General features: G+C 51.7%; 10 protein-coding genes and 1 non-coding gene across 11 annotated transcripts; 2 read left to right on the forward strand and 9 right to left on the reverse strand.

Moving 5' to 3' along the window:
- Positions 1–2,263: 2,263 nt before the first annotated feature.
- VTN31DRAFT_t48 lies at positions 2,264–2,334 on the reverse strand. Its single transcript has one exon. It is a non-coding gene; the product is annotated as a tRNA-Glu (tRNA).
- A 2,426-nt stretch (positions 2,335–4,760) lies between these two features.
- Positions 4,761–5,267, forward strand: VTN31DRAFT_4409 (uncharacterized protein; the record flags this gene model as incomplete). The annotated part of the gene is made up of 1 exon (XM_069404794.1): positions 4,761–5,267. One exon carries the CDS (start codon positions 4,761–4,763, stop codon positions 5,265–5,267), a length of 507 nt encoding a protein of 168 aa, XP_069261732.1.
- A 1,480-nt stretch (positions 5,268–6,747) lies between these two features.
- Positions 6,748–7,944, reverse strand: VTN31DRAFT_4410 (uncharacterized protein; the record flags this gene model as incomplete). Its single annotated transcript, XM_069404796.1, has 1 exon — positions 6,748–7,944. One exon carries the CDS (start codon positions 7,942–7,944, stop codon positions 6,748–6,750), a length of 1,197 nt encoding a protein of 398 aa, XP_069261733.1.
- Positions 7,945–9,824: 1,880 nt separating this feature from the next.
- VTN31DRAFT_4411 (mitochondrial 37S ribosomal protein mS47) lies at positions 9,825–11,388 on the reverse strand (the record flags this gene model as incomplete). Its single annotated transcript, XM_069404797.1, has 3 exons — positions 9,825–11,036; positions 11,109–11,273; positions 11,341–11,388. The coding sequence occupies 3 exons, from the start codon at positions 11,386–11,388 to the stop codon at positions 9,825–9,827; spliced, it is 1,425 nt and encodes a 474-aa protein (XP_069261734.1).
- Positions 11,389–11,930: 542 nt separating this feature from the next.
- VTN31DRAFT_4412 (mitochondrial 54S ribosomal protein uL4m) lies at positions 11,931–12,880 on the reverse strand (the record flags this gene model as incomplete). The annotated part of the gene is made up of 2 exons (XM_069404798.1): positions 11,931–12,734; positions 12,797–12,880. 2 exons carry the CDS (start codon positions 12,878–12,880, stop codon positions 11,931–11,933), a joined length of 888 nt encoding a protein of 295 aa, XP_069261735.1.
- A 198-nt stretch (positions 12,881–13,078) lies between these two features.
- VTN31DRAFT_4413 (uncharacterized protein) lies at positions 13,079–14,341 on the forward strand (the record flags this gene model as incomplete). Its single annotated transcript, XM_069404799.1, has 1 exon — positions 13,079–14,341. One exon carries the CDS (start codon positions 13,079–13,081, stop codon positions 14,339–14,341), a length of 1,263 nt encoding a protein of 420 aa, XP_069261736.1.
- Positions 14,342–14,481: 140 nt separating this feature from the next.
- VTN31DRAFT_4414 (uncharacterized protein) lies at positions 14,482–15,090 on the reverse strand (the record flags this gene model as incomplete). The annotated part of the gene is made up of 2 exons (XM_069404800.1): positions 14,482–14,664; positions 14,725–15,090. 2 exons carry the CDS (start codon positions 15,088–15,090, stop codon positions 14,482–14,484), a joined length of 549 nt encoding a protein of 182 aa, XP_069261737.1.
- Positions 15,091–15,678: 588 nt separating this feature from the next.
- VTN31DRAFT_4415 (uncharacterized protein) lies at positions 15,679–16,463 on the reverse strand (the record flags this gene model as incomplete). Its single annotated transcript, XM_069404801.1, has 2 exons — positions 15,679–16,166; positions 16,241–16,463. The coding sequence occupies 2 exons, from the start codon at positions 16,461–16,463 to the stop codon at positions 15,679–15,681; spliced, it is 711 nt and encodes a 236-aa protein (XP_069261738.1).
- Positions 16,464–16,738: 275 nt separating this feature from the next.
- Positions 16,739–18,075, reverse strand: VTN31DRAFT_4416 (uncharacterized protein; the record flags this gene model as incomplete). Its single annotated transcript, XM_069404802.1, has 9 exons — positions 16,739–16,822; positions 16,884–16,910; positions 16,964–17,098; positions 17,159–17,250; positions 17,320–17,530; positions 17,607–17,640; positions 17,719–17,790; positions 17,870–17,957; positions 18,051–18,075. The coding sequence occupies 9 exons, from the start codon at positions 18,073–18,075 to the stop codon at positions 16,739–16,741; spliced, it is 768 nt and encodes a 255-aa protein (XP_069261739.1).
- A 536-nt stretch (positions 18,076–18,611) lies between these two features.
- On the reverse strand, positions 18,612–19,985 carry VTN31DRAFT_4417 (uncharacterized protein; the record flags this gene model as incomplete). Its single annotated transcript, XM_069404803.1, has 4 exons — positions 18,612–19,080; positions 19,140–19,595; positions 19,652–19,791; positions 19,869–19,985. 4 exons carry the CDS (start codon positions 19,983–19,985, stop codon positions 18,612–18,614), a joined length of 1,182 nt encoding a protein of 393 aa, XP_069261740.1.
- Positions 19,986–20,521: 536 nt separating this feature from the next.
- Positions 20,522–21,517, reverse strand: VTN31DRAFT_4418 (uncharacterized protein; the record flags this gene model as incomplete). Its single annotated transcript, XM_069404804.1, has 1 exon — positions 20,522–21,517. The coding sequence occupies one exon, from the start codon at positions 21,515–21,517 to the stop codon at positions 20,522–20,524; it is 996 nt and encodes a 331-aa protein (XP_069261741.1).
- Positions 21,518–26,718: the final 5,201 nt, after the last annotated feature.

Genomic DNA, 26,718 nt, shown 5'->3' on the forward strand with positions numbered 1-26,718 from the left:
AAGCAGAGACATGTTCGTGAATTCTGTGTGACCTGACGGCGTCTGTGAGACTGAGAGCGCGTTCTCGAACCCAGCGGGGTAAGGTATAAATACCTCCTGGAAGTCGCTTGAGCTGAGCTCTTTTTTCTTCCTCAACTTACTACTTAACTATTTAATAAATTTTTAAATTCCTTTTTATTAGGGATCAAGCACCCTGATGAGGTGCAGCTTGCACCTACTACACCAACAACGACGACGACGACGATAGTTGTCTTCTCTGTCCTCTCGCTCCTCTTACGACGGCAATTATTTATTTATTTATTTATTTATAACAGTAGTAGTTACTACTACCATCAAAATGGTAGTAGTAACTACTACTGATGGCCCACTCGAGCAGTCAACGCCGGCCGTTGACTGCCGAATACAAGGCCCCCCACAAACTAGCTCTTTGCGGAGGCTAGAAACGTGCTGATCGAGTGGCATCTGCCTGCTCCTGCTGGATGGTGAGGTTGACCTCCCGCATTCGTTGCATGATTCTGTCTGCCCTTGATGCGTTTTGGCTGCCGATCATGATTTGGCTACTATTTATACTAACCTCTGGTAGTGGATGTATTTTAGGTTCCGTATCAACAAGATACGGAAAGAATTTTTTGATTATTATTATTAAAATGCATTCATTAATGAATGCGCCCACTTACTGTGGGCATGAGTATAAGGAGTCCATGTTGGAGCTAGGACCCAACCCACACATTTGGCTTAACTAGACCTTCGGAGACGGCCATCCATCCATGATGATGGTCTTGCGACAGCATCACCAGGCGCCGGTCCTGGCATATCAGCTGCAACAGCTCCAGGAGCCGGGACACAAGAAACGGCACAAACGACACAATGAAATGAAGCGAGGGAAACAAAAAAAAATCTCTGGTCTCTATCGGCAAAATTGCTGCAGAGAGGTGGCAAGATGGTCGACGCAAACCATGATCAACCTTGCAACCGCTATGGATATAGCGCCAGGACAATCCCCCGCGCAGGGACTCGGGCACGGTGACGTGCGTTTATTCCTGGATTCGACTCCCTGCTGCTATTAGCAATTGATGATGCCCGGTGGATTACAATATCACAACCAGTAAGTGGAACTCAACCTAGTCCATTTTCACTGCCTTGCCGTTATGTCTGATCAGGAACTGACTCTTACAGAGAAGTTCCGTATCCATTAGATACGGGAAACAATTATCAATCAATACTTATTTTTTTTTTTTTTTAAAAAAAAAATGATAACCCGCATGGCCTCTCAGGGATATGCCAACCCTGAGAGGCCATGCAATCACCAATGCTTCCCTTCTTTGTCGGGGAAGAGAGGAAGCTGGTGACAATCCCGGCGCGAGTGGCACCGAAGCAGATCGCATCGTGGCAGTGTTGATTTACCTCTTTGGTGGGCACAGGAGGGGGGATAACGCTTCCTCCCCCCGTTGGCGGAATGGTACGATTGCTGTTGCCTGGCTTCCGGAATTCACCGGGCGACTGCAACGACGCATGACATTGAAGCCCGCCCGCCGCTCGCGACGCCCAAGACTACCTTAGTACGTACGACAACCGGTACAACCCGGGATGGCTGCGTCGCGACTACGACGACAGGTATAAGCTGGACGGCGCTGGTGTTGCGAATAGGGCGATGACACTTAATAGGTAGTACTTATTTAGGGGATTTGTATGGAGGAAATCATGTTCTTTGTACATAGTGCTCTTTATCGTCTCATGTTTGTCTTTGCAAATGTGTATATGGAGGAAACGAGGGCAGTACTCTTATATACCAACGTTCGTCTTTGGTAGTCCTCGTTTACCTACAATAATGAACTGAGTTCCTCAGAATCCTAGCCCTAACCACTAACTATGGATTGACGTTCAAGAGCTTTAAGTATTCGGGTACCTTTACCTGCCAGTATCAGTCGCTGAGTATGTCCTGCATCCACAGTAGAGCTGTTGGATGCTTTGACTAGGAGTAGTTCTCCAGTACTTCCGAAGACACAAAGAGAAGATGTTGAGGTTGAGCATGTAACCTAGAGGGAGGCTGGAGGTGCCAAACTTTCTGAGACAATGGCCGGTTCGGGCTGACGCAGGACATGCATGTTTGTCCATCTTGGAACGAATTCGATCATGACAATGCCGACTACTTATTACCTTGATTCGTTCGCTTCGCAAAATTGAATCACGCAACAGAAACAGAGTGTGGTAGGTAGTCTTTTCAGACTTCGAGGCGGTAAATAAAAAAAAAAAAAAAAAGAATTTCCGTGACGGGGAGTCGAACCCCGGGCTACTGTGTGAGAGACAGTGATGTTACCGCTACACCATCACGGATCTGGGTGGCTTACAAGGTTAGGATTGGTTTATCATGAGGAAAACTCAAAGTGAACCCCAACCTTCATTGTGCACAACTTCCAACGTAGGATGCGAAGCCAGCTCCGCCTAGAATACAAAAACTCTTGAACAAGGATGTCTGCAAAGTGAACTGAGTCCAGAAACCAATTATAATATCGGCAAAAGATTTAGACAGCACTTGCATTAGATCCGGCCCTATGCTACAGAGCCTATCGGTCCTGTGCTTGGTAACAGTCACGCCCTTACATGGAAGGCCATCGAAAGACAGCATTGACCAGTGCGAACTGCAAAGTAGTACTAAAAGAAAGACAACTGTCTGATGTTGGGCAATCAAAAAGGTTCGAGACTCAGAGCAGCTTCCGTAATTGGATTCGTTGCGGGAATATCCATCGGAAATGTCGTGAATGTCGGTGATTTTGTCCAACCTGATGAAAATATCCGTGAAGTCAGCAGCATGTTCTCGAACACAGGATATAAGCTATAAAAAAGGCCCCTGTGAGCACCCGACGAATTCAGTTTCTTTTTCTTCTTCTTCCAACTTGCTACTTTCCGCTACCACTCCCACCATGTCACTACTACTATTATAGTAGTGGTAGTAACTCAACAATTATTTATTTATTTATCTGCCGACGATGGCCAAAATTATACATGGTGTGAGGCACGAAGCCCGTTTCCGTGCCGTCTGCTGCGCAACCACGTGTCGGGCTTAGTATCTCGCATGTATTGTGAGTCTGACCGCTGGAACGTTTCGCTGCCGCTCGTGATTAGGGTAGCCTACTAATTTTGTTGTTACTTTTAGCTTCGTATCTTATAGATACGAAAAAAGTTAAGAATGCATTCTAGTATGAATACAATGCACGATATTGTGCAACCCCGCGGGGATCCAGCTCTTTCCCCCTCCCTTAATGGGGGGAGAAACAGAGCTGGATCCCAACCCACATGTGGTGGGTGCGGGTGCCGGCCCGAAGCCGTATGAGGTCAAGGAGGCCCTGCGCCGCATACTGGTGTAACAAGGGCTACCAGATCGCTGTGGAAGTCACAACGATGACTTTGATACTGTCGATACATACACTATCGACGCAGTGTGGGCTACAATACTATACAATTAGTGAGTGCAGCCCACCATGACTGTCTCTCGTGATTAGGGGACTAACTACGAGCACTGGAATAGTAGTATTAGCCCCGTACCCTTCTTATTGAAGGAGTGGGGGTGGACCTGAGGGAGGAAGAAGGAGGAGAGGGGAAGAAAAAAAAAAACGAAAATATTAACGCGCTGTCTTGAACGCCCCATAATCCTTGTGTGTCGTTGGGGAGGCTCTTCCGAATTTCCTGATGCTCCGTTCTCTTGCTGGGAGAACATCAATCCTCTGAGCAGGATGAATTTGAACGAACTCTGGGCGTCGTTGCTGTGGCCAAGAACACCACAGCGACAACATAACCCGAGCAGCATCGAGGAGGAGAAGCAGCAGCGTCGAGCCATGACGCCAAGATGCACAACTTTAACGACGCAGCAACTGGGATACAACAACCCTAACAATGAAGCTTTGGTGATGAAGATGACATTGTCGACGATGCTTTTCCTGGTCATTGTATGAGCGGTGTCAGTGGAAAAGATACGTTTACGAGATGTGTATGAAGGAAATGACTTTTGTACATAGGTACATTCTTTCATTGTTAATTTGAGGCATGTAAAGGGGAAATGTTCATGTTGGTTGTCACATGTCCCGCTCCTACCTTGACGGACTTGTTGGCTGATTAGGGTTCCTGTCACCAAACCCCAAAAGATCACGTGGATAGCAGGCACACTGTTGCAGGAGTTCACAGGTCACACTGACCGCACAAAAGGACAAAGAATTGAAGATTTTTCTCGCTTCTTTATCATCGAATGAGAGAACTGCTATTAGCAAGCAATCGTCGATCAATTCGACTCCTTACCAAACGAACCAACTCCCTGGAAATGGGAAAACTGTAATTCAACCGAGATCCGACCCGGCTCGTCGACCTTCAACAATTACTCACTCTGGGAAGCGAACTGGCATAGCCGGAAAATGGTTTCATTTGAATTTATAACCGACGGGTCCTCGTCTAATGTTCGTACCTGTTGGACAGACCAAGACTCGCCTGTTCAAGTCGTGGAATCAGGACGAAAGAACTTGTAGTGTTTACCTCTGCATCATCCAGAGTATCTGTAGCCGCTTCGTAGAATCTTCCGTGTGCTGTGTTCTTAAAACTGCCTGAATCGATGGACATGGACACAAGAAACTCGATCAAACACTGAGTCATGTTCCAAGGACCGGGCCCAGGCTGATCGATAGAATCCTTTGTCAGATTCCAGTCGCCACGTTGGACAAGAAATCTTCTCAAGTGGTAACACGGTAGCTTGAAAAGGCGAGACACTGTTGCACATGGCTGAAGTTCCGAAACTTCAAAAGTCGAATCAGTTGGAAAAAATCAGCGCAAACCCCCCATTTGAAACTTGTTTCCAATTTGGCACTTTGGCTAGGCCTGGTCTCGTTCGACGGCAAATTCAAACATTCACCTCATTCTTGACGCAGAATTATAAATACCCCTTTTCGGACGAACTCAAGTCTTTTCTCCTTCTTCAACTTGCCTTACTCTTCTGTGCTATCACCTCAACGATAGCAACAACGATGGCACCCTCCTTAGGTGAGGAGTCCTGGGAATTGCATCCCAACCCATATATCGATATCTTCCAGGCTCTGGTTCAGTCATTGTCCGCTGCAGTCACGCCAACGAACCAGAGACTTCGGCAGGACCTTCGTAACACAACCATCCATGCCCTGTACGGGGCTCTGTCGAGCTGGATCCCAACCCACATCGGCATCGATATTTCCGAGTTGCGGACACCGACAAGTCCGCTGCCGTTGACCAAGGCGACAGCGGCCCATTGAGAATCTGGCCGACCTCCGAGGCAAACGCTGCCGTCGGCGAGAAAGATGCCCCGCTGAAGAGCTAGATCCCAACCCACATATGTATGAATGGTGTACCCACGACGCCAACGTCGATAGCGCGATTTTTCGCAGCGCGGGACTCCTCTGCGGCGTGATGCACCTCCCGGATCCACGTTTCCCATGATTGGGGTGGTGTCGCCCCGGGAGGTGCACATCTGCTGCATCTCTCCCCGCATAACGGTGGGGGGGGGGTGCTGCAATCACCTCAACTTCGATACCGCAAGGTTCTGGGTGATTATTGCCCGATGATGTCCTGTGTCGGCCCGACATCCCTTCCCGGTATGGGAGGGGGGCCGGGCCGGGATCTGGATCCCAACCCACACCGCTCGATGTTCTATACAGGCACGAGGCGAGCCCTCTTCCACCGATGATGATGGCATTGCCCCGTCCCTGAGAAAAAGAAAACGGGGGTCGGGGCTCAAAACCTTGGATTCACCACCCACAGCGATGTTCACAGCACAGCTGTGGGTGGTGTTGCCTTGCTCCGCCGCCGCCGGCTCTGATTTTAAAATTGTGACTTTCCGCATTTTAGGTCAATCGACCGTTGCGCGATGAGGTACTTATTCTACCTCAAATTTGGCCTCCCCGCATAAGTACGGGGAGGCTCGCTCCCTCATGCAAGCACTCTCCGTGCCCCGCCATCACCGCTGTGGGCGGCGCGACTGCTGTTGTTGCAACAACAGCAGGAGCAACAAGCCCAACACCATGAAAGACAGAAGAAATGCCGAAGAGCGACATTGGAATGAAAGGGAAGGACTGCGCAGTCTCTCGCTCTTCTCTTTTTCAGAGGAGAATCTGTGCACGCAGGCCCTTCTGCCGAGCCGTCCATGGCAAACTCTCATGTCGCCGCTCGCCGAAAATAACAAAATGACAACGGTGCTGCCGATGCAGGTCTCGTTGCTGGGCCATTGCTTTCATCCAGCAATGGCTCCGCCTTCGTCTTGAATGCCCCATGGCCGGTATTGCCTTTGATGCTCCATGTTTGTTGTGCATGGCTTTGTCTTTATTCTGTTAGTATAGGGATGAAGTGGAGTGGGCCATTGAGGCTATGAATGTACCTACCTATGTTAATCCGTTTGTCGATTGATGTATATATTCTCATATGAAAGTGCATATACACCCAAATCTTTGATGGAACTAAGGTAGATCTTACAACTGCAATACAATATTCAGCTACTCTACAGACATCACAGAGAACTGCTCATTTGATAAAATAGTTTGATTAGGACTATTGTAGATCGCAGCATAAACGCCACCCACACCTATTATTCCGCTTCGCCGGTTCAATCACAAAGACCACCAACAAGGAAATAAAAAAGAAAAAAAAAAAAAAAAGACAAGCCTCCCTCCCTTTTCTCCGAGTAATGATCAAAAGACGTTGGTTTTCGGGAATTCGTGAGGAAAAAAAAATAAAAGTAGGTCATACATTGATGAGATTGTCAAAGTCGTCATCGGCGGAAAACGCCATGGACGCCTCCGAGTCGCGTCGAATCTGCTGCTCAAAGGACGTCGAGCTGTCCATGTGCAGCTGCTCGTCAAAGCCAAAGGAGATACCGCCGTGGACGGGCGACGAGGATGACGGCGTCGAGCTCTGCGCGTCGGGAACGGCGGAGCCAGACACCAACGCGGAGGCGGAGGCGGACGCCGATGCGGACAAGGGGGCAGCAGAGGCAGCCACAGCGGCTGCAGCTGCGGCTGCTGCCGCCGAGCAATCTGCCAGGCCGTGCGCGTGGGGATCTTGACTATCTCGGTACGTGATTTGCTTCACCATCTGGGCCAGGTGCAGCTTGATGGGCTCATCGCCGCACTGGGCATGCTTGAGCACCTCGTTCTTCAGGGCCAGGATCTGTCCCCGCAGCGCGGAGATCTCCGCGTTGAGCTCGTCGCGCTTGTCGGACTGCTCCTTGAACTTGGACTCGAGCTGCATCGTGTGCTCTTTCTTCTTCTGCCGGCACTTGCTGGCCGCGAGGCGGTTGCGTTCTAGGAATCTCTCCCGCTTCAATTGCTCCGGGTCCGGATCGTCCGAGTCCGCGCCGCTGCTGCTGGTCATGCGGTGATGGGCTGTTGGCTTGTGCCCGCGCGCACTCCGGCGGCGTTTTGTGACGGGCCCGCGGTTGTCCGTTCCCCCTCCGCCGCGCGCACTGCTGCTACCGCCCCCGCTGCTCTTGCGACGGTGGGTGGTGTCGGCGCTGGGCGGCGTCGGGGCATCGTTCCATGCTGGTGCTGCCGGGGCAGGATTGGCTTGTCCGCGATTTGTCTTGCCATCGGCGGCGGCCGGATAGGACGCCATGTTCAATTCGGAGGCCGTAACCAACGAAGGTTTCTCGTCCAGTGGTGGCGTCGGTTGGCCGTTGTTCATTTGCGCCGTCGCTGTCGGGGGCTTGAGTTCGGGATCCAGGGATAGGGACACGGGAAAGGAAGGATCTGTTTTTGCGTTCCAGGCGGGCAAAGTTGGTGACAGCGGACTGAAACCCCAAGCAGCGTTGCTGTCATCGTCGTCGTGAAAGGCCATTCCCAGAAAATCCGCATTGAACGCTCCACCGGCATCGAATGCAGGCGGGGCCGTCACGGCATCGGCCGTGGAAAAGGCAGCGGCGGCCATCTCGACGGTCGACATGGAATCAGCCTGCCTGGAAGTCGTGGTGTCAACCACCGCTGCTCCCTGGCCAACACTGGGCGGTGATGATGTCGTCGAGAGAGCGGCGGAGCCACGGATCCTCGCCTGGTCTGTATTGGGTCGCGAGAGCTCTCGTCGAGCTCTGATCGGCCGTACTTGATCAATCGCTCAGAAGCAGGAGAGTAGTAGTAGGAGCTTTAAACTCGCGGTCGAACTCAATTCAGAGAGCACATCACTCGAGCTACAAACTCGAGGCTCAATGAGAATGCGCTCAATGCCTGATAGCGAGAGTTCTCAAGGGAAAAAAAGAGCGTTGGAAGGGTCCCGTTCTGGCACGGCGCGGTTATCTATGGTTGTGTTCTAGGCCTGCGACCGCTGGAATGGACTGCTGTTCCGCATGCAGAGCATCCATGGATGGCTACTGATCTAATATAGAGAGGGTTTCTACATTTGTTTTGCCTCTAAAAGCATTTTCCTACTCTGAGAACCCTAGAAAGAATAAAATAAAATAAAAAAAAAATAAAAAGAAGTGCTGGAGATTCAGTCCGGCTTTCCTGTCTTTGGGGTCTCTGACGTCATGACCGCCGCCGGGATCGTCGAGCATTGGACCCAGTTCCCTGTCTGCACTCTGCGGGGGGAAAGCCGAGAACGGCTAAGCCTGATTCGCCCAACCATGGTGTGAAGGTGGATCGTGGCCAATGACAGTCTTGGATCTTTGATTTCCAAGTTTTCCGACTCGGTAACCAGCTGTGATTGGCTCCTTCCCGGAAAGTTTCTCTCCACTCAAGGGCCAGGGTCCCCTTTTCCGTGGTTCAACAACGCTCATCAGGAAGGAACCCTCCCTCATAGAGGGACAGTTCCTTCCTTCCTGGCCAGCGCTCCCGAGGGACTTCCGGAAGCGGACAACGATTCCGGCCAGAGCATTGACATTGGAAGGCAGAGTGATAAAACCGGGAGAATTGAGATCAAACTGTCCAGCTCAGGCACCAAAAGAGACAGACCAAAGTACTGCTATACGGTAACTATAGGAAGACAGGAAACCAACAGACCAATCTCGAATGGGAATAAACGATCATTGCAGAAAAGTACCTACTGGGTAATTGATATTGAGGGAATGGCTCCAGATCCCGGCAATCTCCTTACGAGGACTTGTCCCTCTGGCCCTGGCCGGATTCTACAACCGCCGCTTACAAGGTCCACCGAGCAAGTGGAAGTAATCACTCATACTCCGTACGTACCCAGGGCCAGCGAAAAGCACGAAAAAAACCGGGCCTTTAATACTGTACACTCTCCGTACTGCCTCAACGAGGAGCAATTCAAGAGGGAGAGAGAAGAAAAAAAAAAAACAGTAACTGGCCTCAACGCGAACCGACACAGAATTCAAAAACAATGTCCCATACATGATACTGATACTCTAGAAACTTACGTGGCGGGAGACTGGGAAACAGGATCCATAGGTACTTACGTCACGATGTCTTGCTTGCATCAACCGATCCAACCATGGTCAACTCCCTTGACGTTGAGTTTAATGCCGTTATTAGGGTCCTTTAGGGTCCTTCGCTGCCTGAGGCAATGATTGTCGATCAGTTCCCAACAGTCCAGACTTTTCTCGGATTTTGGGGAGGGGCTCATGGTTTGAGTGATTGCTGGAGATTTGGCTGGTGGAGGTTGACTTTGAAGAGAGGATTCTGGTTTGGATTACAGAGCATGATGGTTGGCTCTTGACAGAAGGAGACGGTGACATGCCCAACAATAATCGCCGGTTCTGTACAATTGTGCTCAAGATGTCTGAATCATACACCCCGTAGGTGGTATACCTAAGAATACATTCCATCAAAGCCAGTGATTACAGAGAGAAGAGGTACCCAGAAAAATGCTACTCAATCAATCCATCGAAGTCCACTCTCCGTCTCCGTGGTCTTGCGCTGCAACACGTCCCGCACCTTGGTCTTGACCCCCGGCTTGTACTCCCATCGCTTGAAGAACTCGGTGATGATATCCTTGGCCGACCCCCCGTTGGCCCGCACATACCGCTCAATCTCCGCCTCGGACGGCAGCGCATGATGCAGGTGCGGGTACTGCTTGTAGTTGATGTCCGTGTACAGACCCAGCCGTTGCTGCTTGTCGCGCGGCAGCGCCGCAAAAAACTCATCCACCGTCTCGCTCGAGACGGCGTCCAGGCTGCTGGGCTGCCACTCGGGCTTCCGCGGCGGCTTCGACAACAGTCGCGCCGACACGCCCTCGACAAAGTCCGGGTGCCGCATGAACCGACTGGCGAGCTGGTACTCGCGCTGGAAAGTCTCCGCGATGCCCCATTTCTTGCCCAGGCGCAGCTGACGCAGAGTCACCTTGAGCGACGTCGGCGAGCGCTGTCTCAGCGTCTCCAGCGTCTTCTGCGCCCACTCCTTCTGCTCCTCTTCCCGCTCCAGCGCCTGGATGATCTCCTCGACCGTGTGGTAGCCAAAGCACCGGTCGATCGCCTGGCGCAGCGAGCCCGCCAGGAGCATCGGCTCCTCGTCCTCGTGCGGCAGGTCCGCCGTGAACTCGGAAATCGTCCGGTTCACGAGCGCCAGCCGCTCCGGGTAGGTGGCGTAGTCCTTGAACACCAGCTCCGACAGCCGGCTCGTCAGGCTGTTGAGCGACGTCGAGTGCACGTAGTGCGTCGCAACGCCCGCGTAGAACGACTGCACACCGTTCAGCCGCTCCGACGTCAGCGCCAGGTACGTGCCGATCTCGCCGTCCATGCGCGGCAGGAAAAAAGAGCCGCCGACGTCCGGGAAGAACCCGATCGTCGTCTCCGGCATGGCAAACACCGTCCGCTCCGTCGCAATCCGGAACGGCGCGTGGATGCTGAGCCCAACTCCGCCGCCCATCGTGATGCCGTCCATGATCGCCACGTACGGCTTGTCGTACGTCGCAATCAAGTGGTCGAGCGAGTATTCCAGCCCAAAGTATTCAACCGACTTTTGCTGCCCTTCCTCTCCTTGCTTGTTCAGCTCGGCCAGGGCCGCCACGTCGCCGCCGGCGCAGAACGCTTTGCTGCCAGCGCCCGAAATCATGATAATGTTGGCCAGTTGAGATTTTCGCCATTCCTATTTCCGCATCAGACGCCCGTCTTTTTCTTCCACACTTCAATTCTCAAATCCTCTTTGTTCCCAACATACCAACAATCGAGGAATAATCTTCCGTGCCATCGACCCGTTCAACGAATTGAGCTTGTTCGGCCGGTTGAGCTCGATCAATCGCACGCCGTACTGCGAGTAGAACAGAACATCGTCCGGATCGTCACCGGGAAGCTCCCGGGGCACCGGCGTGTCCGTCGAGGCCATCTACAAACCAGTCAGCCAGACAATCCTCGCTCGGTCCCTCAATATATACAAATCCATCGTAGCTCACCCTCAACGCCGAGTTTGCCGGGCCGGTCACCTTGGCTCGCAACGGCATGATTGCGCAAGGAGACCGCGAGAGCCAGCTCAGCGGCGGATGTAACCGTGAAGAAGCCTGTCGGAGTAACATGGAAGTTCGGACGAAGGGTGAAAAACGTGCCGGTGAAGTGGCAGAGGGGGGTTTAAATCTTGAAGCAGCTGGGCTTGTCGACTAAAACTTTTGGCGCTGCGCGGTTGACCTCGGATCGGCCAAATCTCCGCGTTTTTTTCTTCGGCCGGCGATCGTTATCAGCCACACAACCGAGACAATTGATTTGTCGAATGGGGAGAAAGATTTCCGCGGGAGTCGGTTTGCTGCGGAGAGGCCTCGAATGATGCAATTGCAGGGTCCTGTTCTCCGCGTTGTTGACAGTCGCAATCCTCGATAAAACCCCCGGCTTGAGCTTTCAAAAAAAACTATCAGATCTGGTCATGTGACCTGGATGCCATCGCTACAGCGGACAGTCTATTCTGCACACGAGGGTACACAATTGAACATACTGGACACAGTATTCATACAAAACGTAGAATATCTATGAAACAAACGGTATATTATACATTTCAATCGTATTTGGCCCGCGCAGGCTGGGAGAGCAGGTCCTTCGAGTGCGACCACAGGATATTGTCCAGCGCCTTCTTCTCAATGATCAGCCGTCCCGTCTCCAGCAAGTCCTTGACATCCACATCAGACCGCTCCAGAATCCGCGCATCCTGAGGAAGCTCCTGGATCGCGGCGAACAGATCGTCGTCAACAACGTCCGTGATCAGCGTCGATCGGCCGTGATTGCGCCCCCAGCGGTGCGCCTGAAAGAAATGCTTCATGAACCACGGCGACGCATCCTCCGGGAGCGACATCTTGTCGTCCACCACAATGAGCTGGCCGCAGCTGTATCGGTAGCTCAGCGCAATTCTCCACGCCTGGTCGTACACTTTGCGCGGAAGGCCCGTGGAGAAATCACGAGGTTTGGGACCAAATGCGACACCTCCGCCTCGTCGGATTGGTGACTTCTTGTCCCCGACTCGGGCACGACCGGTACCCTTTTGTGGTTGGATCTTGCGGCCGCTGCCCCGGACCTCGTCTCGCCATTTGGTGTTGGCAGTGCCGGCGCGGGACTTGTTGCCTTCGTATACGATGGCACGATGCAGAATGTCCCGTCGAAGGGGCATCTGAAGGTGTCGAGGGGAGTATTCGGCCAACCGGATGGGTTCCATCGAGGGCCACGAGTAGATGGTGGTCAGGACGGGAGGTGGAGGAGTCCATACGCTGGACGAGCCGACGGATTGCGACGTGCCGGTCGCCGGTGTCGATGATGAAATGGAAGCCTCAGTTGCGAGGTCCCATGGTGAAGATGTTGAGAAGCATCGCTGGAAGCCCGTGAGCTGCGTGATTTCAAAATGCTTATTCTTTTTCCTGCGTCGTGACCTACCGTCACATTTGGCCTCTGCAGCGAGCCATTGGCACAGCTGCGAGTGAGCCACCTCAATGCCCGTAGCGCACCACCGCCCGTCATTCTGGACCAGCAGACGAACGAAGGTTGAATAATCCTGATGATGGACGTTGAATTTGGACTTTGATAAGTTTTGGGCCTTCGAAGGAGTTTGCGCTATGCCTATTTGGGAAGTTAATATTCGTAAAGTCGAAAAAGTCCTCCAGAGTTTTGGACAGCTCACTTGCACTCCAGCACACGGTCCTGTCGCAAAGAACAGCCATGTCGCGCGAATTGGCTTCCAGGCCAATGCTGCAATGCCTGCGACAGGCATCCAGCGGCCTTCCTTCCGTGTCGCTGCGGGCGACACGGACGTTTCAGACCGCTGCCGTCTTGCGCGATGAGGCCCAGGCGCAGCAGGCCGAAGCGAAGAAAGAGCCCTTCTACAAGAACCCCGACCCGGAGCTGGTCAGCAGCCCTCGCCTCGAGAAAAAGCTTCTGAAGGCCGGTATCAGACCGATTGGTTCTCGACGCCGCCGAGCCGCGCTGCAAACATGTCCGAATATCCCCTTCGAACTCCTCCCGTACCAATGTTTCCAGGAAGCCCGCAAGATCATCCAGGCGGACCGAGAGGAGAAGCTGAAGGAAATTGAGCGACAGAAGCAGAGGATTGAGCGTTTGCAGGCTCTGTCGGATGAAGAGGCCGGCGGTGCCAATGTGAAGCGGTCGCGACTGGGCGGGATGCAGAAGCATCTTCACAGGCTCCAAATAATGGCCGACATCAACGACCCCCTGATCAAGAAGACGTTTGAGGATGGCAAGGGCGATATGAATCAGCCCATCTACCACCATCTCGCCGAGGAGAAGTGGAAGTCGTACGCGCAAAAGATCATCAAGCAACGCATCACCCAAATGAAGGTCATTCCCGATGTGCTGCCGCACTGCGAGCCCTCCGTCGACGTTCGACTGTACTTTGACGGCGACGCAATTGCCCCGGGAGAGTTTGTCGACTCCAAAGTCAGTCTCACCACGCCCAAATTGACCATCCAGTCCTTCGACGCCGGGGAGAAATACGTGACCATCGCGGTGATTGACCCGGACGTTCCCAACGTGGAAAAGAACGGCTTCGACTACCGCTGCCACTACCTTGCGGTCAACGTCCCGATCTCGCCTACCAACACGAAGGTCGATCTCGCCGCGTTGTCCAACGAGTCGCAGGTTGTGCTTCCGTGGTTGCCGCCGACGGCCCAGAAGGGCAGCCCGTACCACCGTCTGTCTCTGTTTGTGCTAGAGCAGGAGAAGCCTCTGGACTTTGCCGCGGTCAAGGGCAAGGGCTACGTGCGGGATGACCTGCGTCTGCGCACCCTGCAGAGCCGGTATCATCTGAAGCCCATCGGGGCGCATCTGTTCCGCACACGGTGGGACGAAAACATGGACGAGGTTATGAAGCAACTTGGCGTGGAAGGATGGGACATGGAGCTCCGCAGGAAGCGAGTCGAGCCCTTGCCGTACAAGCGCAGGGACACGAGGAGAATGCGTGGATAGGTTGTTTATGGCATGTACTATACATTTATATTCTGTACTCTATACATCGCGGGTATTCATACAATTCGTTTTGAAACCCGGGGATATCCAACGCCAGACCATGCAAATGAAAAGTAACCGCCGCCCCCCCCCCCCCCCGGTCATTGCTCATCATCGTACTGTGCAGGCTGCAAGGTATTCTTTGTCCATTCAATCTTGCCAGGCGGCCAGACCCTCGCAATGACTTTCCCATTAATCAACCCCAGAGGCACGGGGCCATAATTTCTCGAATCTCTCGACCAAGGCAGATTATCCCCTGCCAGGAAAACATGACCTTCTGGGACCTGATTCCCCAACCCAGTCAGCATACGCTCCCGCATGGCGTTTCCCACACACACACATACCTGAATCATCTCTCCCTCAACCCCGCCACCAACCTCCTCACTAAACGCTTCATCTTTACAGACGTAATCGCCCGGCATCCCAATCACCCTCTTCGCGCCATTGACGCCGGGAAACACCGGGTGCCGAAAGCGCACGACGTCGCCGACACGAATGCCGCGCCCGTGATCGTGTAGTCGTGAGATGAGCAGCCAATCGCCGCGGACGCTGAACGTCGGGTACATGGACGGGCCCTCGCTGCGCTGGACGGTGAAGAGGTGTTCGAGAACGAGCATGCTGGCGCAGAAGGCACCGAGGGTGTCGAGAGTGAGACGCAGAATGGCGCCTGGTGTGGCGCGGCGCAGGACGCGCCGGAGTGGTGTTGGCATTTGTGCGTGTCCTATCAGCTCACTGAGGCTTTCATATTGCGCAACGGCATGACATCGGCCGTTTCTGAAGAGCGTTCAACTGGCGAATATCAAAGATCGAGTCACGTGATCCATTGTTATCGATTTAGGCTGAAATTTCTTAGCGAAATCTAGCCGTTTCATCCTTTCTTCAACTCACTTTGATCTGAATTTTCTACCACAATGACTTGAATTTTGGACTCGCATCTTCGACAACAAAGTTTCTCGAGTTAATCGGTCATGATGCTGACCGTTGCACTCTCTTCTGGACTGACAATTGCCCAAACATGAACACGAGTCTCATCGTGCGATTGAACTAAAATACATCAAACAAGCTTCTTAAATGCTAGAGCTTGCCGTTCCCATCAATGGATGCGGTGAGTGTGGACGGAGAAGCAAGAGCAATGCATCGTTATTCTTTCGAGAATAATTCCCACGAACGATACTCAGCTTTGACTTGGGTGGAAAGTTGAGGTGTAGTTGTTGGGCACATTCACTGGACTCTTTCCAGTTTGACCTCTCCTCGCATCATTGCATTTGCATCTGTGTCGTCAGTTTAAGCCAATTTTTTCAAACGAATATGAAGAATTTCAAAGCCCTACCAGGATGTTGCTCCGGCTCCTTGATCCCCTTCCTCGCCTCCGCCTTCTGTTCGTGATCCACGCGGAACCTCTTATCCCTCCCCTCCAGCAACGCCTTCCGACCCCCCTTCACGGCCTTTTCCACATCCGCATCCGACAGGAATGCACCCATCAACTGCGGCATCCCCAGCGGCACACGATCCCCGCGATCCACCTGCCAGAAGTGAAACGTCTTGCCGTACAGCGGAATCACGTCCTCCATCTCCGCCGTCTCCGCCGCCTGCCACACGCTCTGCGGTGTGCCGGCCGGCGCCGGCATGATGAGCATCCCACTCTTCACCTCGTAGGTATGCGTGTGCCATAACCGTCGCTCCTCCTGGGGTAAAGTTTCATAGATTTTGGGCGTGATCATGTATTCGACGCCAATCAGACGGGCGTTTTTCTCCGGACTGTCGTAGATGAGGCATTGTCGAATATCTAATAATTTATACACATCAGCCCCTGTCACAATTTCCAATGCAAGGAAGATAATATCTATGTATAGTAGGTACCCTCTGTCAGATGCGAACAGTAATGATTTGCTTCCACAACCCTCGTCTGATCCGTCGCGTAGATATGGAACGCATTGAGGAACGCGCAGATCTGCTTCACGGGTCGGAAATCCTGCACCATTGCGGCGCCCGTTTCGAGGACGCGGCTTTTGATGCTGAGAGGGTCGCCGGCGGTGGCGGCGAGGTCGGTGTTGCTACTAGTAGCTTGGGGGTCTGATTGCATCTTGACTTTCTCTTTTCTTTAGTCCTCGTGGGAATTTGATTGATGAGATCAATTGATTCAATTCAATTCAATTCCATCGAGGGTTCTACGGCTTCCTTACGGCTGTTTTTATGATTGAGCTTAAGTCGAATTTACCAGTTGGTGATATGTGCCTGTTGACTGACGTCATGCTGATGGTTTCGCGGTCAATTCATTAACTAGTATTTTTCGAGATGAGATGGTACAGTAGTACTGTAGTCGTGCAAATAAATGCCGGGCAGTTACTTGTACATCAATCACATGGCATTCTTCATCTCTCGCAAGGCAGCCATGACTTCGACGGGATCCGTCTTGCCGGTTGCTTTCTGCACTTCGGGGTCCTGCGTTCGGGGGTTCTCAGTACTCATGATGAATCCCCGGATCGAGTCTCGATCAACTTACCGTAACTCGCATGAAAACATTATGAGCCTACAATTCTTGTCAGCTTGAGGTCCTTTGCAGGTCGAGAAACAGTTGCCCACCTTCTCATCTCCAATGGTGAACACACCCTGCGTATTCTTATTCTTCGCGGCAAACTCCTCCAGTTTCTGAACTGCCGGAGACCGGGACACGGTGAGCAGGAACTTGACGTTGGACTTGGTATATTCATGGCCACTCTGGGAAGCTCGTCAGCATGGGGTATCAAATCGGGGCTCTGATAACGCGAGAAGACGTACATAGACTTTTGTGTCATCCGGCAACGACGCCAGAGTCTCGTTCAGCGCCTTATGCATCTGCTCGGCAGTGCCTTCAAAGAATCGCCCACAACCTGATGAACCTATCAGAACCACTTTCTTGAAAATGGAAGCTGCAATTCAAAACAAAAAGGAAAACTCACCGCCAGTGAACAGCGTATCCCCCGTAAAAACAGCCCGCTGGTTCCCATCCTCAAAGAACCAGCAGATACTGTCCTGGGTATGGCACGGCGTGTGCAGCGCCTTAACCGTGATCCGGTCTCCAATCTTCAACGTCTCGCCGTGCGCCGGTGTCTTGGTGACGGCGGCACAGTCGCGGCCACCGAGGACCTCCAATTTCCCAAACTCCTTAAGCTAATAACTCTCAGTCCGAGTTCCCATCAACAGAAGAAGCAAGCCGCAAGGGAAGGGAAAGGGGTAATCTTCTTACTATCTCAGTGTTCCCTCCGGCATGATCCCAATGACTTTTTTATCGACGTCCGTCAGCCGAACCCATCCCCGTCCCGTCCCACTCTCCATATAATTTGAAATAATACACGTACTGATGCGTATTGATGATGGCCTTGAGCTTGATGTTTCCCGCACCAATCTCCGACTTGAGCACCGGCGTAACCCTATGGGGAACCCGATAATAAGCAACCTCATCCTCCCCAAACGATAGTACTTAATTGACGGGAACAGAAGAGCACGTACTCTGGCGGATTCGCAGGATCGATAATCACAGACTCCTTCGTCGGTTCATCGGTCACGAGGTAGGCATAGTTATTGCCCTTCCCCTCCCCTACGATCCGTCATCAGCCAGTTGTCAGACCTCTTCCCTCCGATACAAATGGGCTTTTTCTTTTTCTTTTTCTTTAGGACGAAGGTTTCATACACATAGGAATCGATTGGATATGCATTTTGCGTCGGATTGCGGGATACACCTGTCGATGTGCGATTTGCGATCGATACAAACGTAGACAATTCATGCCCCTGACGTTACCGGGAAATTTCTCGAGGTGTTTTTACGTATCTCCCAAAATATGCCTGCGGGATGGGATGAACTTCTTACGTCAGGGTGGGGGAATCCGGGGAGAAAGTCCAACGCGGGTTATGTAATACGCGTAAATCTGCACTGTAATTTTCCTGCTTTGGTAGGTAATGGCATTACATACATGCGGCTCTGCCCATGAGCTTTCTCAAGCGGCTCATGGCTTCATAGCACACCCTCGTGATCATGTCTATCGAGCATTGATCTATCGAGTTTCCATCCAGCAAACAGAATTTCGAGCATGCGCTCACTCAGATTAGATACATATTAGTTCGCATTTTCTTTTCATGACCACTGTTCCATTCGAACCGGCGAAGGAGACAACAATGGGAAGATTGAACCCACCGCGCAGCTGTGTTCTGATAAAGCGTAGGCCTTTTATCATGAATACAAACTCCGAGTCGTTCACGCAACCCCCAACGGGCGCCCTATCCATTTATCGGACAACCCCCAGCCAAATGCCTCGAGCTCCGTCCATATCTTGTCGTCCGAATTTGGCAAGCTGGAGGGCCCTTCTTCGACAGCAGGAGGCTGGTCTGGTAGAGACTCGCTGATAGCAGGCGAAGTTGAGGCTGGCAGTTTCTCACGCAGCTTCCTGGTCCACCGATTCGACGCCCGCTCACAGACTGCGCGCAAGTAGGACAAACTCAGCCGCCAACGGTGACTTTCCAAGGCGCTCGAAGTCAAGATGTGGTCCAGCCACAAGTACAGAGAATCGTAGTACGGACTCTTCTGAGTATCAGCATCATCCGCTCGGGTCAATTCATTCATCATCTCCTCCGTAAACGTAGCCAAAAACCCCGGAAGTTCCTCAGAGATAGTTTGCAGGAAAGGATCCCAGATCGCAAATAACACATCCATAGAAGTCTGGTTACTGAATCAAAAAGTCGCCTTAGCTATGATTTGGTCACAGGACAACAGGCTGAAACTTACTCTCGACTCTGCCATACCACTCTCTTGTCTTGTATGAGCTCTCGACACAGTTCAAGGGTACCCACCTGGGGGTGCCCCCGACAGTAGCTGGCTAAATCTCGCGCCACGGCCCTTGGAGTCGTATCCCTTTCCTTGGGTTTAACTCTTGAAAAGGACACACGCAATTCGTCCATGATCCGGAGGTTCACTACAAGTATTAGATGAAGGGGCTTCAAGCCCGCCGTGGGCGACGGCTTCTCGGGGACCGAGGATTCAATTTTGGCCCAGTAATTATCCCACAGCCATTGCAGCGAGCGCTGCGTCGCGCTTCTCAGCACGACCAGCGAAGGTAGCTCACGATGGGTGGCTTCATGACGCAGCTCAACAAACGACGCCGGTATCCCCAGGTCCATCGCGCGCTGAAACATGGTTTTGCCCCGTTGGTTCAGTTTGGAATCTACAAAGCCGGTCACGAACCTGACACGTCCGGTCAATTGATAATCCTCAATCGCGTCGAGATCGAATCGTTGTACCTGCAAAATGCAGCGGCATACGTAGCCCGGATCGAGAACACCGAATTCTTCGACGCGTCATCGTGCAGTATGGCATCTGTGAGAAGCGCCGTCGCTTCCACGGCATGTGGGAGATTGCCTCGCTGTTTCCAAACCGCGACCTGGATTCACATGAGTATTTGAATGGTCTTTACTTTTTTTTTCTCTGCATCGCTCGCAGATTTTGCAGAAAACATACTGTTCGACAGGCTTTCGCCCGGAGATCCTCACCACACTGCTCGCCCGGGTAGAATTGGTCCCGGACAGCAAGTAACTCGGCGGTATCCCTCCAGGGCGTGAAAACGAGTGTCGGCATGTTTCGTTCAACTTAGATTCATGGAAGGACGCGATAGCTCGTGACTTCTCCAATCTCACCAATCACAATGGAGAATCTGCCACGCTCGGGGGCATGATAATCCGGCCGAGTCTTGGTTCCTCAGGCTCTCATGCTTACTAACCCAGGGGCAGGTTAAGTTAACCGATTTTTTAGTAGTTCCTTGATGATGAGGTCCAGACTCGAATTTTGAAGCGAGTCTAGACCCTCGCCGCAGCTCCGCGTCAGCTTGCCTCTTCAACTTTCTCAAGATTGGAACCGAGATCGTTCAAGCGGTGCAAACTCAGTCTCTCGATACATAGGTATTTTTACTCGTCCTTGGCAAATCGTCAAAGCATGAATCACCATAACTGCAACACGTCGGAATACGCTACTAATGCTGTGAACAAAGTAAGCTATTGTACATCGTCAACTGTGGGTATCATTTCTCATGCACCACTGTATATTTGTCCGGACCCAAACCAAAACGCCGGGCTATGCTAGAATTCCACATGGGGAGAATGTCCAGCGAATGGGAATCAACCTTGTTTGCTGTCCTCTTCCGCTTCGTTGTTGTCCTCTGCGTCGCCGTCGTCTTCTTTGTTTGGCGGACTGAATGTTTGCTCTAAAACGAGCCCTTTGCCACTGGGCCTCCTGAAATCGGACCCTCCTAATGATTTGAACGCGCGGTAGTCTTCGGGTTCATCGTACAGACCCACACCCACTAGTTCCTCCCCGGTGTCCCCATCCTTCTCGGTGGATTCCTCCTCGGTTTCCGGCAAAGTGGGAATCATTTGCAGTGGACATGCCTCGGGCGTCGGAGGTGCGGTGAGGTCAACCGTTGACGGCGTGACGTTGACTTGGTCCACATTCGCCATAGCATTCTGGCTGCTGCCCAGGTCGGGGACCAACGTAGGAAATGACGAGTCCATTGCCGCCGTCACCATGGGCTGGCTCCAGGTGCTTGACTCGTCCACCATCGCCGGCTGCATGGGCAGGTACATCTGCGGCATGTATTCGAGGTCGAAGTTCCCAGCCAGTTGTAGGAGACGCTCATCCGCTGGGTTTTGCATCGGCATGGAATCTGTCATGGGCAGAGCTGATGCCTCCCCCCACGACGGTTCAGGAACTGCTAATGTCGTCGGCACTTGATTCGGGGCAACACTAGCCATCTGCCCAACTGGTCCCATCGACTGAAGCAATTGCGACGACGACGGATGCCAACTGACAGGGCGCGAGGCGCGTTGCATGATTGACCGCGCCAACCGGGCCGCCGCGATTTGAGATTGCTGATATTGATGATGCTGGCGAGAAGAAGCCTGCCCTGACCGAGAGTAACCGGGGTTGAACATCATTCTCCGCTTTGACATGGAGTGCGGGCTATTGCCAGCGCTGCTCGGCTTGGTCACCCGCCATTGCCTGATTCGCGATGTGCCTGCCAACATGTCGTTGGCCAGGGCCAGTGTGTTTAGGGTGGTATAGTCGTGAACATTCCATCCTGGGTTGATGGACGGTTGTTGCCAGAATGCATCCATCTCAATCTAATCACCAGTTAGTCTCTCGTTTTCGTAACTTTCCAGGCAGCGCGAGTAGTCTCTCACCAGAATAGAACGTCTTCTACCAGCTATTCGAGTTATAGCGACGAAGACTTTTCCAGGTGCGCCGATCACAGGTAATAAAGAGCCAATGGAGTAGAAACAGGCAGATGTACGGAGTACTCCGTAGATAACCTTTCTTTCAAGACAGTGAATAAGAGTTATAGTACAGCCACTGGTGTTGAATCAACTAGACAAACGAGCTGCAAGACAAAAAAGGCATGGAGCATTTTTATTTAGTTACTGGAATCATTTTGACTCTGGAACCGGTGGCATACATCATTTTCAGCTGCTGTCATCAATCATGACGATTCTCCCCGTCTGGAGGTCCGCAACCTTGATCTGCGGAACCCTCCAAACGGCACATTTTTCTACTCCATTGTATGTATGACATGGAACTGATACCAAAGTGGGCAATAGTGTTGGTAGCAGGGGCGTGCCAGAGTTCGAAGAAAGCGGGTAGCGACCCTTGTTTCGGGACCAGGGCGGCACCAAGCGAGGCTTTGTCACGCATTTAATTGGTGGAAGGCCTTTTTGGTGCTCTTTGAGACTTGAGATCCGCAACGTGGGCTTTGGGGCCTTGGCCTTTTGGAGTTTTGGGGCGGCTCAGGAAGGACTTGAACGTGGTGGATGGGTGGGGGGGGGGGTGTGTGAAAGAGTTGGAACTCGGAAAATTTTGCTGACTTGATCAAAGAGGAAAGTTCATTGAGACCCAGTCACCCAAGACCACCATAGCGGAGAATCAGACGCGAATACAATCAATCCATACAGGTCGAACACTCGAACTAGAGCTAAACTTGGTTAGTTTCCGGGCTTTCTTCCATGCGCGGACTTGGCATGCTGTCCTTGCATTTTGTCACTGGAAAAGTGTTTCGTGTCATCCTACTCCGTCCATGCCGGAGTCTTTCTTGTGTGGCTAACCTAACACCTTGCTGTATCAAGAACTCGTAAGACAATAGTCGTAGTCTCGCACTGAGCACTACCAAATCTCACTGGCACTTCGCAAAACACTTTCCAGGTTCCCAGGGTACTGTACAATACTCCGTAGGCCAATCGTAGAATTCGGCCGACAGGTCAACTAACCTAGGTACTCCGTACTCCATACTCTCCCTACTCGTATGTCTCGCCTTGTGCAAACTCTGCTTTGGTTGACTAACTAACTTACTGGAGTCTATGCAACGCTCCCGATTTCGGGCAGGCATCTGTTTGATTACAACAAAGCCAACAACATACTCGTACACTCGCTTCATGAGAAGTGCTCCTCGCATAATGTCTTAGGCACACAATTTTCAGGAGCCTGGATATGATTTGATCTTGCAGTCACACGGCCACTTGAGAGCCACAACTGAGGCCAGGGTTCGCCTGCGTTCAATGTTCATTGCTCGTAAGATCTTTGTTTGGCTGAGCCACGGCCCACGGGAGATCCGAGCATGGCTTCTCCGTTGTCCATCCTCCGGACCTTCGTACTGTACCTAGTCCGTCTAGATGACCTTGCCGAATGCCGACTGAAACTGGAGGAGGGTTTGCCAATCTGATTGGCCACTGGCGGTACTAGATCTATCAATTTCATGCTTTGCATGCATGCACATTCTGTTCCTTCGTCAAGGACTGCGCGCCTAGGCTGTGATATTGAATAATTTGAATTGGAGTGGATTGCTTGAACTTACGTAGGTACCTACACCGGACTGGGGCGAGTGATTGTTAGTAACTGATTTCGTCCTCATACTGAATTCTCAGTCTGAATTTGCCGTCCTGGGAAGAAATTACCGACATGACGTCGTCGGTCGGATCGGCGGTGTCCCTTGAGAATTCTCCAGCGGAGTCGCAAGAACTCTGGCTCCAATTCCGTTAAGTTACAACGCGTGACCTCGGTGGAAATCAGATTTTCTAGAAACTTTAGAACATACTAGTAAGGGCTGCATGCTGGAGGTTGATTACCAAATCTACCGAAGTACCAAAAAAAAAAAAAAAAAAAAAAAGAAAAATGCCTAGGCTGATGCTACCAACGGAGGACAATATGGAGGACAAACTACGAATGGGAGGAATGAAGAGGACATCCACGAGTTTGTTGAACTGCGACGGAGTCAATTGCCAAGTACTATTGGCTTGGGCTGCACAATCCTGGCAGCTGGAAGTACTACTACAATACCTATAGGTAGACTCAAGGCTGAGAGCCATGGGCCCTTGGATGAATGATGCCGAACTGCCAGTGTACCCGTCACTCCCTTCAAAAGACCAATCTCTGTAGCGAATCATGAATTCTGATGATAAGAAATACATACTGTAGTCCATGGTCTTGCCGCCTCCCGGATAACCATCTACGAGTATGTCTCCGTCTCCTGCGTGGCAAATTGGCGGCTTGGCCTCGTGGGCTGAGGGCTGACCAGTGACTGGTCCAGGGCCTTTCCTAGCCTCCGCGGCTAACTCCGGAGCACACTGCCGGCGCAGAGTGGCCAGACTTCCTAGCCTATGCCACGGCGCCAATCATACCTAACTCTTGCGTGTCAGAACTCACTACTAATACATACCTAGTAGGTACTTACAGAGTTAAATCATTTGCCTCCAAATGAGAACGGAGTATGTAATCTTGTAATACGAAGTCGATTCGATGATTCAACTACGGAGTACCGTATGTGCTCCGTACTTGGAACAGAAATTACTTACTTTCCTAACTAGAGAACTATCCAATCTTCCCACGACTGCACTTCCGAAACGCCCAGGCGTGGCCAACTGTACTTACGAGTAGGCCTACTAGTTAAGCGAACAACTTTGTGCTCTCGCCCTTTCACAATAATTCGGGCCGTGTCGTAATCTATCCGCCCCAAAACAAGCCTAATATTATCAACGGATCCGCTAGTTTTCTCGTTCGAGAATCCGTAGCACCCAGCATGTTCTAGGCATGCTAATTGAAGAGTTGGCGCGTTTCCGCCTTTTGTTTGCGGTACAATTGTCACCGTCAACAAGTAATGCATGAAGAGAGGATACAGTATTCTGTCCTCGTACATGGCCGAGATAATCGACCATGATGTCATCGATCAAACCTGAGGTCAGGCCATCAACACCGACAGGTTCCTACAGGTCGATCGGTAGATCCAACCTTCCAAGACCCACGAATTGGTCTCCGTAGGCGCTCCTGTACGGGTTAGGTTAAATCAACTCCGTACGGAGAACACTGTAGTTGTTCTCCATGTACATACAGGTTCTGTCCATGCCAGGCATACATACTTAATAGTATACTCCGTACTGTTGTTGGCTCGGATTGGTCAGCATCTGGATCCAGTTACCATGCTGCATCCGTGCGTGTGGCCTTTTTCCCAAGACCGACGTGTGTTGTGGGGTGTTCTATAGAGCCTTAACCTAGGTTGAGAACTTTAGATGATTTCTTCCCTTTTTCTGAATGCGAACCCTAGAAGTCATGAGTCTCAGTCGAGTTAGGAGTTAGGACAAGCCACTCATTTCAATATTTCCGGATTGCAGCTCCAGTTGCTCACAAGTGAAGTGAGGCTGCTCTCCGTTCCAGCCATGCAGTCTTCCAGAAGCCTCCGTCTGTGTACTAAGTATACTCCGTATGATTCAACCGTTCAGAATTGTAGCCATCCCGCAAGGTACATAATCTTCCCGAGTTCGGAAGTACTGGTTTTCATATTCACAGATTACACTTACCTTCTGTGAGTTACTTATTAGGTTTAACTTCCCAAATGAAGTGGCGTTCCTGGCGTTGACGCAGTGACGCACAGATTCATCCGGGGCTCGGGTCTTCGTTTGTTAGACGCCTGACAGAGCCTAACGATCCGAAAGACCTTGTACTGATCACTTTTTTGTTCACCTCTGAACATGCATTCCCTCACAAAGTCCCAAGGCCCGTAATCGTTAGTAGTTGAGTTAGTGTTACCAATTTACCCAGTTCCCATTAACCATTTACAGTCAATAGTACCATCTCAAGAGTCAAGGCGATAAAATTCCTGAACGTGACGTTGGATTGCTGTTTTCAAAGTCACATAATCCTTGGCCCCCTGGCCGAGATGCAGTCCCACAGTGAACGAATTCATTACCTGCTGAACAGCGAGCAACAGATGAGTGTGATGCAAGTCTACAACTGCAGATCCATGGACAACACCCCGTCAGGATACTGAACATGGCCACTTAATTTCGGGGTAGAGAAACTCCCGCCGTTTGACTTCCGGGTGAATTATGTAAGTACTGTAGTTAAGTTGCCAGGTAGGATTCGGTGGAGAGTGAATTTGTTCGTTTCAGTGCAACAAACTTGGAGTCTTTGCAGCAATGCAGCTTCAAATATTCAGGAAGGTTCTAACACCGACTATCGACAAGAGGAACAATTTGTCCGTCGCTTGGATCAAGTGTGTGAGTTTTTGGTGTTGCGTGATCTGCTGCAGTTCAACATCTCTTTACCCGTCGAGCCCACTACGTACAATGAGTTGTCACAGAACGTGCCACTGGCGATCCTCGAAAACCATGGAGCCTTGCTTGATATGTCCTGGTAATGGTATGTATAGACCGTCGATACACATGATGGTGGTCTGGATCTGCCTTTTCACGACCGAGTTTCTCGTTGCCTTCCGTGTACGACTTGGCTTGGGTCCCATCCTTCGGGGATGGAGCGCTTTTAATCATTTCTTTTCCATCCTTCATGTCATGCATCGTGCGGACCAGCCTGGTCGATTGGCCATGTCGATCAACAAATCTGACCACGCTGCTAGAACAGATGATTCGAACAGGGTTTTTGATTAAGAGTACCTCGGTTCTGCGATGTGGTCGGACGCCAACTCACTCCTGCACGGTCTGCACCCCAAACTGCACCACTGCACGGAATACAGTATACAGACGTACAGTAGTCCGTTCGGTGGCCAGCAGGGCTCCAGTGGTACTTGAGCAGCTCAGCATCGTGGATTGATCAACAGTGACTGGATATCCAATCTTGGCGTTGCGTGGATGCATGAGTTGCAACGGGCGTGGGCACAGACTTTGCGGATCGCGAGAGAAACAAAGTGGCTGCAATAAAGTGAAATAACCGATGAGTTTGAATGCCCGCTGCATGTCCCAGCTCCCAGGCTTCCAGTCAGCCTCCCGGCCTGCCAGGCATGAACCTCACCCAGCTGCATCGGTAGATACTACCTACGCAT

Source organism: Thermomyces dupontii, assembly GCF_041956625.1.
Source record: "Thermomyces dupontii strain NRRL 2155 unplaced genomic scaffold VTN31scaffold_3, whole genome shotgun sequence".
Classification (NCBI taxonomy): domain Eukaryota; kingdom Fungi; phylum Ascomycota; class Eurotiomycetes; order Eurotiales; family Trichocomaceae; genus Thermomyces; species Thermomyces dupontii.